This window comes from Colobus angolensis, unplaced genomic scaffold (assembly GCF_000951035.1).
Source record: "Colobus angolensis palliatus isolate OR3802 unplaced genomic scaffold, Cang.pa_1.0 Scaffold154, whole genome shotgun sequence".
Lineage (NCBI taxonomy): Eukaryota > Metazoa > Chordata > Mammalia > Primates > Cercopithecidae > Colobus > Colobus angolensis.
The window spans coordinates 5,360,360-5,370,170 of NW_012114644.1; the positions used below are offsets into that span (position 1 = coordinate 5,360,360).

Here is a 9,811-nt window from a genome sequence, read left to right on the forward strand (position 1 = left end):
ACCTCTGCCTCCCAGGTTCAAGCGATTTTCCTGCCTCAGCCTCCTGAGTAGCTGGGATTACAGGCACGCGCCACCATGCCCGGCTAATTTTTTTGTATTTTTAGTAGAGATGGGGTTTCACCATGTTGGTCAGGCTGATCTTGAACTCCTGACCTCATAGTCCGTCCGCCTCGGCCTCCCAAAGTGCTGGGATTACAGGCGTGAGCCACTGCGCCCGGCCGCAGCATCTATTATTGTTGGATTCTGTGAGAGTGCCTCTCAGCCTGATCCCTGGTGGACAAGGAGCTTTCAGGAGCATCCTGTCTCCTCTGTTCCTCCTCCTGGGGATGCTGCACTTCCTATGGCATCTCCTAAGCCCCCAGGGCAGTTGGCTGATGGCCTGGGGAGCTTGTGCATCTGTCCTCTCCAGGCCGAGACTAAGGTGAAGGATGAGGCTCTGTCCTTGCCCAATTGAGGCTCTAATGCCTGAACCCTGGCTGGTTACCAGCTCCAGGAGCCACAGCCCTTGGATAACTCAAATTCTTGTTCCCAGTCAGCCCGGCCCAGGAGGCCACAATCTAGCACTGGCCCAGGCTTCTCAGGGTCACCAGGAGTCGAGAACCTTGGGATAGTGTTTTGGAGCAGAGGATTCCCAGGGCTGAGCTTATCTGTGAGGATCCCAGAAGGCCCCTCAGGCCAGACCCTGACTGAGTCCTACTGGGTCTTTCTTAGGGACATGTTCACCAGGAGGGTCCCGGGGGCTCCCCTCGATAAGTTACTCACATCAGACTGTCCTTCCTCTGAAGCAAGTGTCTGCAGAATCAGGACTCCTGAGTAAGAAATTTGATATTTTGGTGTCTATCCCTTAGTGTGTGTCCTGCACGAAATGCTCAAACCTTAACGTGGGGTGTAATGCAGAGGGGGACACAGGTACAAACCAGGCCTGACAATCCCGTGTATGTGAAGTAGAACTAACCCCCTATCACCCAGAGGTCATGGGGAATCACTCACGATATACCCGGAACTGGCCAGTTGCTTCTTCATTCACAAGATCTTCCTTTATGACTTGTATGGTGTAGGATCCTGTGTCATTCTGGGTGACGTTCTGGATCAGCAGGGATGCATTGGAGTATACTGTCTCTCGACCGCTGTGTGCGGGCCCTGGGGTAGTTTGTTGAGTTCTCATTACATATGCTACAATTAGACGTTTGTTATCTACTCTTTCCCCTTTGTACCAGCTGAAGCCTAAAATATTCTGGGGCAGATTGTGAGCAAGTAGAAGAACCTCCTTCCCCTCTGCGACATTGAACGGCCTGGATTCAATAGTGAGCTGGGCAGTGGTGGGCGGGTTCCAGAAGGTTAGAAGTGAGGCTAGGAGAGAGGAGAGAGCATCGGTCAATATTGGGACCTATGCATTAGGGTGGAAAAACGGGGCCCTGGGTCCTGAGCAGGTCTCTTCACCCCTCCACCTTGGAGTGTGTGTGTCCTACTGGGTCAAGGACAGCAGTGTGACTCCCATTCCCTTAGTGCCTCTGACCTTGTCATTTCCCTGGAATGCTCTTCCCCAGGGATCTGCATGGCTCCCTCCCCACTGCCCTCAGATCCTGCTTACATCAGGGTGTTCTTGGGAGATCCTTTCCCTGACATCTCCCCCTAGAGACCCTGGGTCTTCTCTTTCTGACCTTTTTGTGCTCTGTTCCCTCCAGGGCTCTTGTCTACCCCTGACCTCACATTCTAGATCTCTTTGCATGTCTGTCTTCCCCACTCATGAGAGCGTGAGCTCTGTGACGGCAGGGATTTGTGTGATGTTGGCTGCACCGCAGTGCCTGGGACAGGCTGCAGACTCCTGTGGATGAGCTCCTGAGCATTCCCAGGGCCCTTCACGTCCTGGGGTTTATTTGCCAAAATCTGAGGTTGGTGGCTCAGGGCTCTGTTTAATGCCCCTTTTAAAATGTTTTCCTTAATTGTCACGCTGACTCAAATTGTGATTATTGTCATCAGTTTTTGAAATTTATTGCTCATTGATGATTCACTTGGAAAAGGTAAAAAATGGGAGATCGTTTCTTCACTAACAGTTTCAGATCACTGAGACTTTCCTTTTATGATCTCTATCCCTCTTTCATGGCCTCTCTTCTATTTGGCTCCAAGAGAAGCCCTCTCTCGCCTCATAGAGCCCCATCCTCCCCAGGGGACCCTAGCCATTCTCTGTGCACCCTCCTTCCGCCCCTTCCCAGGGAGTCCTCCCCTCACCTGTGAGCAGAAGCCCCTGCCAGGGGACACGTACTCTGTGAAGTGGGGTTGAGAGGTGCCCCATGGTGTCTGCTACTGGCCCTATCTTCACCTGTGGAGGAGAGCTTGGGCTCCAGGAACGCTTCGTGCAGGGCTGCTGTGACTGTCAACTCTGCTGTTTTCTACCCTCTCTGCTGAGCCTCCTCCCTGGGGCCCGGACCTTTGTCTGATGATGTGTGCTGGGGCGGGGTTTGCCCAGGAGGCTCTGTTTCCTCTCCTCTCGTTCCTGCCCCTTTGTCCTTACTTTCTCTTTTCTTTCTGTCTACATTTTGGTTTCCCAGACCACACTTTGAGAATCAAGGCTGACGGGACCTTTGTCCTCATCAAGGGAGGAGGATCCCCCCTCTCCAGCACTGACCTCTATTGTGTCCTGGCTATGGGTCTGTCAGTAGCACACAGAAAACCCTGGCATATCCAAATGTGGTAATTATTTTCTTTGCAACACAGTGAGCTTCCAGGTCTCCCCATGCTCTCCAGTGCTCTGGGAAGGTAGGAAGACACCCAGCAGGAAGGTGACAGAGGTGGCTCTGGGGGATGGAAAGGGGCTCACTGGGGTATGACTGGGGAGGGACCAGCCTTCTGTCTCTAGTGTCACCAGCCTGGCCTCTGACCCAGGGACAGAGACCCAGGCCCAGGGGTCTCAGGTGGAGCTGCAGCTCCTGGATATGGAGGGGAAGGTGTCCTGTTGGTCCTGGGAAGAGAGGACTATGATGACTCTGGGTGGCTCTGGGCTCTACTGTCCTTGGGGAAGGCTTCAAGGGGACCCTCCCTCTCTGTGTCTGTTGGCTGAACTGAGGCTCAGGGTCTGTCCATGTTCTCCCTGACCATCCTGGGTAGTCTCTGTCCTCTGCGAGGCTGGTTGTCTTGTGGTCACTACACCTTCCCCACGGGTGGTACTAGGAGGGAGTGGGGAGATGCACAGGGACCCCTCTCAGAACAGGGTCCTCAGAGGACCCAGGAAGGGACAGAACAGGTACATGGGAGGGCCAGGAAGGGTGTTTTGGAGCAAGGGATGGAAAGTGGGCTCTACCTTCACCTCCTTAGCAAAGCCTGGCTCATAACCAGGGGAATCTGTTTCCTGAGTTTTGTCTGTGTGCAATGTCTCCCCCTGGAGGGCAAGATGAGACCTACAGCCTTGTCAAGGGCCACCCCAGGGAGGCTGACCAGGGTCCACATGATGTGAGCTGGCCCTGACCTGTGGGCAGACGTGGGCTCTGACCTCCAGGCTTCAAGGTCAACTCACCCCAGGTCCTGTTCATTAAGGGTCCCCAGGCTGCCCAGCTCCATGCAGTGCAGGATGAGCCCAGGGAGAGGATGTGAGTTGTCCAGAGGACTTCTGTCAAGATTCGAGAGAACTGTCCACCAGGGGGATGGGCTGCCTCAGAAGGAGCCATCTGTCCCAGAGGTTTGAAAAACAAAAACAAAAACAAAACAAAACCAAACAAAAAAACAAAGGCCTAGTGAGGTGTCTTTGGGGGCTTGAGAATGAAATCTTGTCACGTGTGGCAACATGAATGGAACTGGGCTAGGAACAGAAAGTTAAACACCACATGTTCTTACTAATATATGGAACCTAAAACCAGTTGATCTCATGGAAGGAAAAGGTAGAACAGAGGATACCAGAGGCTGGGAAGGGTAGAGGAAGGGAGGGACAGGGAAAGATGTATTAAAGGATATAAAATTACAGCTAGATAGGCCGGGCACGGTGCCTCACGCCTGTAATCCCAGAACTATGGGAGGCCGAGGCGGGTGGATCATGAGGTCAAGAGATAGAGACCATCCTGGCCAACATGGTGAAACCCCGTTTGTACTAAAAATACATAAAATTAGCCAGGCGTGGTGGCAGGCACCTGTAATTCCAGCTACTTGGGAGGCTGAGGCAGGAGAATCATTTGAACCTGGGAGGCAGAGGTTGCAGTGAGCCGAGATTGCGCTGTTGCATTCCAGCCTGGCGACAGAGTGAGACTTTGTCTTAAAAAAAAAGAAAAAAAACACAGCTAGATAGGAGGAGGAATAAGTTCTAATGTTCTATACCACTGTGATACTCCTGCCTCAGTCTCCCATGTAGCTGGAACTATAGGTGCATGCCACCACACCTGGCTAATGTTTTGTTTTATTTTTCAATTTTTTTTTTAAATAAAGAGACAGGATCTCACTATGTTGCCAAGGCTGGCCTTCAACTCCTGAGCTCAAGTGATCCTCCCACCTAGGCCTCCCAAAGTGCTAGGATTACAGGCATGAGCCACCATGCCCTGCCAAGTGTTTTGATTTTTTATTAGAGACTGATCTCATTATGTTGGTCAGGCTGGTCTCGAACTCCTGGGCTCAAGCAGTCCTCCCGTCTTGGCTTTCCAAAGTGCTGAGATTATAGGTGTGACCCACCGCAACCGGCCTGACTATAGTTAACAATAATATATAGTTCCAAGTAGCTAGAAAGAGTATATTGAATGTTCCCAACACAAAGAAATGCTAAATGTTTGAGATGATGAATATGCTAATCACCCTGACCTGATCGCTATACCTTATATGTATCACTTCGCTATGGACCCATAAATATGTACAATGATTAGGTGTCAATTAAAAAAACAATTAAAAAAGTCATTTAGAGCTAAATCATGATGTGAAATGTTGTTTTCTTACCTCTCATCTCATGACAAACAACACTTGGCAATGGCAAAATATCCTCAGGAGCTGTGGCTGTGTGCTTTAGCGCACAGACCAGTTTGTTTGTGAGAATGTGTCACCTAATGCGAGTGAACCTACATGAGATCATCACCCTTCCTGGGGGACCTCAGAGAAGGTCTGAGAACCGCTAGCTCAGTTGTGTGGAGGAGGTTGCAGGTGAGTCACTTGCTGGAAGGAAGGCCTGTGGGCCAGCTTGAGGAGGAATCCATTTGTGGAGGCCACTGGATGGGGCTACCTGGGCCTGGGTGAAGAGGGCCTGAGGGCACAGGACAGGGGGAGAGAGAAGGTGGTGTGCATTCTCATTCCGGCAGGTGCTTCAAATGTCTCTTCATTCGTTCATGGCAGGCAACTCACACTTTAACAAAGCAACTCAGCAAATAACATGAGGATATTGGCTGGGTGCGGTGGCTCACGTCTGTAATCCCAGCGCTTTGGGAGGCCGAAGCAGGTGGATCACCTGAGGTTAGGAGTTCAAGACAAGCCTGGCCAACATGGTGAAACCTCGTCTCTACTAAAAATACAAAAATTAGCTGGGCATGGTGGCAGGCACCTGTAATCTCGCAGCTACTCTGGAGGCTGAGGCAGGAGAATCACTTGAACCCAGGAGGCGGAGGTTGCAGTGAGCCAAGATTGCACCATTGCATTCTAGCCTGCGCGACCAGAGCAAAACTCAGTCTTAAAAAAAAAAAAAAAAAAGATTTTTTTCTACTTAGTTCAAGTTCCTAAAAAGGTCTCCAGATTGTCAGATTCCCCTGGAAGCAGGTCAGGGAATGGTCCCCAGTAAGAACTATTGAAATACATTAACAAAAAATAAAGACAGATAGAATAGCTAAAACAATCTTGAAAAAGAAAATTGGAGGACTCACCTTTCTCTTTCTTTCTCTCTCTTTTTTTTTTGAGACTGGAATACAATGGCACGATCTCGGCTCACCTCAACCTCCGCCTCCTGGGTTCAAGTGATTCTCCTGCTTCAGCCCCCCGAGTAGCTGGAATTATAGGCATGCGCCACCACACCCAGCTAAGTTTTTGTATTTTTAGTAGAGACGGGGTTTCTTCATGTTGGTCAGGCTGATCTTGAACTCCCAACCTCAGGTGATCCACCTGCCTCAGCCTCCCAAAGTTCTGGGATTCAGGCGTGAGCCACCGTGCCCGGCTAGGACTCACATTTCCTTATCTGAAAACTTACTATGTGGTGGGTACAGTGTGCCTTGCTCCAGTGACGAATGCACTGAAGGCCTTGACTTTACCACAGTGCAATATATCAGAATAGCAAAATATGAATATGCACATATTTTTAAAAAAGAAAATTTACTACAAAGTTACTGTAATCTGAAGAGTGTGGAACTGGCATAAAGATACACTTATACCAGTGGATTAGACTTGAGAGTCTGGACGTAAACCCTCACATTTACAGTCACTTGATCTTTGACAAGGGTGCTATGGTTTTTTAGGTGTCAATTTGCCTGGATTAAGAGACACTCTCATAGCTGGTAAAGCCTTGTATCTGGGTATGACGGTCAGGGTGTTTCCTGGAGAGACTGGCATTGGAGTCAGTGAACTCAGTAAGGAAGACCTGCCCTCACTCACTGTGGGTGGGCACCATCCACTTGGTTGAGGGCCTGGATAGAGCACAAAGGCAGAGGGATGGTGAATTTTCTGTCTCTCCTGGAGCTGGGATGCCCTTTTCCTTTTGCCCTTGGGCATTAGAACTCCAGGTTCTTTGGCCTTCAGCCACAGACTGAGAGTACACCATGGCTTCTTTGGTCAGAACTGAACCATGCTGCCAGCTTTCCTGGTTTTCCAGCATGCAACTGGCTAATTATGGGACTTCTCAGCCTCCGTATTCACACAAGGCAATTCCTCTAACAAATTCCCCTCGTATATCTACATCTATTTCTATGTCTACAATTGTATCTCTATCCTGTTGTCTCTCTCTGAGGACCCCAATTAATATAGGTGCCAAGTTAATTGAATAGGGGAAGAATAATCTTTCCAAATAATGGTGCTGGGACAATTGGATAACCACCTGCAAAGAAATGAAATTTTGGAGCTCTATTTCTCACCATATTCAAAAATTAACTCAAAACACATTAATGAGTTAAGTATAAGAGCTAAAACCATAAGAAACTCTTAGAAGAAAACACAAGGATAAATCTTTATGACCTCAGATGTGGCAATGGACTTTGTAGATATGACACAAAAACATGAACAACAAAAGGAAAAATAAACTGGACTTTATCAAGATGAAAACCATTTGTACATCAAAGGACATTATCAAGAAAGTGAAAAGATCACCCACTAAATGGGAGAAAAAAATTGCAGACCATTATATGAATAAGGTTTTATGTCCAGAAAATATAAAGAACTGCTACAACTCAGCAATAACAAAACCCCAAAAACCTGATTACTAATGGGCAAAGGACTCTGATGGACATTTCTCTAAATGATACACAAATAGTCAATAAGCACATGAAAAGACACTTAGCATCAATAGTCACTAGTGAAATGCAAATCAAAACCACAGTAAGACCCCACACCGCACATAAAACAATTGCTACAATTCATTTAAAATGTTAAATAAGATATGTTGGCATTATGTGGAGAAGCTGGAATGCTCATACATTGCTGGTAGGATTATGAGATGGCACAGTCACTGTGGGAAATGGTTTGGCTGTTCCTCAAAAAGCTAAACATAGAATTATCATATGAAATAGCAATTTAATTGTTAGGTATATGTCCAAAGAATTGAAAACGGTCTCAAACAGATACTTGCATGCGAATATTCATTGCAGCATTATTCACAATAGGTAAAATGTAGAAACAACCCTAGTGTCCATCAACACATGAATGGATAAACAAATACGGTGATACATACAAGAGAATGTCAATCAGCCTTAAAATGGAGTGAAGCTCTGACCATATGCTGCAACATAGATGGACCTTGGAAACATTATGCTAAGTGAAATAAGCCAGAAACAAAGTGACATATATATATGATGCCATTTATATGAAAAATCAAGAATAGGTAAATTCAGAGACAGAAAGTAGATTAGAGATTATCAAGATCTGGGGGCAGGGAGCAATGGGGAATTATTTTTTTTAATTTTTAATTTTTGTGGGTATATAATAGGTATATATATTTATGGGATACATGAAACATTTTAGTACAGGTATGCACTGTATAATAATCACATCATCGAAAATTGGGTATCCATCCCCTCAAGCATTTATCCTTTGTGTTACAAACAATCCAATTATATTCTTTTAGTTACTTTAAAATGTGCAATTACATTATTGTTGACTATAATCCCCTTGTGCTATTGAATAGCAGGTCTTAGTCATTCTTTCTATATATATTTTTTATAACATTAACCATCCCCACCTCTCCCTATCCTGCCCCTGCCCTTCTTAGTTTCTGGAAACCATCCTTCTCTTCTTTATCTCCATGAGTTCAATTGTTTTGATTTTTAGATCCCACAAATAAGTGAGAATATGTGATGTTTGTCTTCCTGTGCCCGGTTTATTTCACTTAACATGATGACCCTTAGTTCCATCCATATTGTTGCAAATGACAGAATCTCATTCTTTTTTTTATTTTGACTGAATAATACTCTATTGTGTATAGGTACCACCTTTTCTTCATTCATTCATCTGCTGATGGACGCTTAGGTTACTTCCAAATCTTGGCTGTTGTGAACAGCTCTGCAACAAACATGGGAATGCAGATATCTCTTTGATATACTGATTTTCTTTTGGGTATATACCCAGCAGTAGGATTGCTGGATTGTATGATAGTTCTATTTTTAGTTTTTTGAGGAATCTCCAAACTGTTCTTCATAGTGGTTGTACTAATTTACATTCCCACCAACAGTGTACAAGAGTTCCCTTTACTCTATATCCTTGCTAGCATTTGTTATTGCCTGTCTTTTGAATAAAAACCATTTTAACTGGGGCAAGATAATATCTCATTGTAGTTTTGATTTGTGTTTCTCTGATGATCAGTGATGTTGAGCACCTTTTCATATGCCTGTCTGTTATTCATATGTCTTCTTTTGAGAAAGTCTATTCAGCTATTTTGCTCTTCTTTTAATTGGATTATTAGATTTTTTTCCATAGAGTTGTTTGTGCTCCTTATATATTCTGGTTATTAGCATTTCTAGTTCTTTAAGATGCATCATTAGGTTTTAGGTTATTTATTTGAAGTTCTTCTCTTTCTTTTTTGGATATAGGCACTTAGAGCTATAAATTTCCCTCTTGGTACTGCTTTCATTGTATCCCACAGGTTTTGTATGTTGTGTTTTCATTATCATTTGTTTTGAGAAATTTTCCAATTTTCTTCTTAATTTCCTTGTTGACCCACTGGCCATTTAGGAGCATATTGTTTAATTTCTATGTGTTTGTATAGTTTCCAAAATACCTCTTGTTATTGATTTATAGTTTTATTCCATTGTAGTCAGGGAAGATGCTTGATATTATTTCAATTTTTTGAATGTTTTAAGACTTGTTTTGTGACCTAATATATAGCCTATTTTTGAGAATGATCCATGTACTGAGGAGAAGAATGTGTATTTTGCAGCCATTGGATGCCGTGTTCTGTAAATATCTATTAGGTCCATTTGTTGTATAGTTCAGATTAAGTCTGATGTTTCTTTGTTGATTTTCTGTCTGGGAGATCTGTCTAATGCTGAAAGTGGGGTGTTGAAGTCTCCAGCTGTTATGGTATTGGGGTCTACCTCTCTAATATTTGATTTATATATTTGGGTGCTGCAGTTTTGGGTGCATATATGTTTACAATTGTTATATCATCTTGCTGAATTAACCCTTTTATCATTGTACAATGACCCCCTTTGTCCCTTGT

The 9,811-nt window shown here is 45.2% G+C and overlaps 1 protein-coding gene across 5 annotated transcripts in view; it reads right to left on the reverse strand.

Annotated features, from left to right (window-relative positions):
• The window catches only part of CEACAM1 (carcinoembryonic antigen-related cell adhesion molecule 1 (biliary glycoprotein)), a 21,593-nt gene extending 19,161 nt beyond the window's left edge, over positions 1-2,432 (reverse strand). For all 5 annotated transcript variants that reach the window (XM_011936543.1, XM_011936542.1, XM_011936540.1 and 2 more), the window contains exons 1-2: positions 2,230-2,432; positions 991-1,350 (exon numbers count right to left, since the gene is read on the reverse strand). In XM_011936543.1, coding sequence (XP_011791933.1) covers positions 991-1,350; positions 2,230-2,293 — 424 coding nt within the window. In that variant the 5' untranslated portion in view covers positions 2,294-2,432. The remainder of the gene's footprint in view (positions 1-990; positions 1,351-2,229) is intronic.
• Between the last annotated feature and the right edge of the window lie 7,379 nt (positions 2,433-9,811).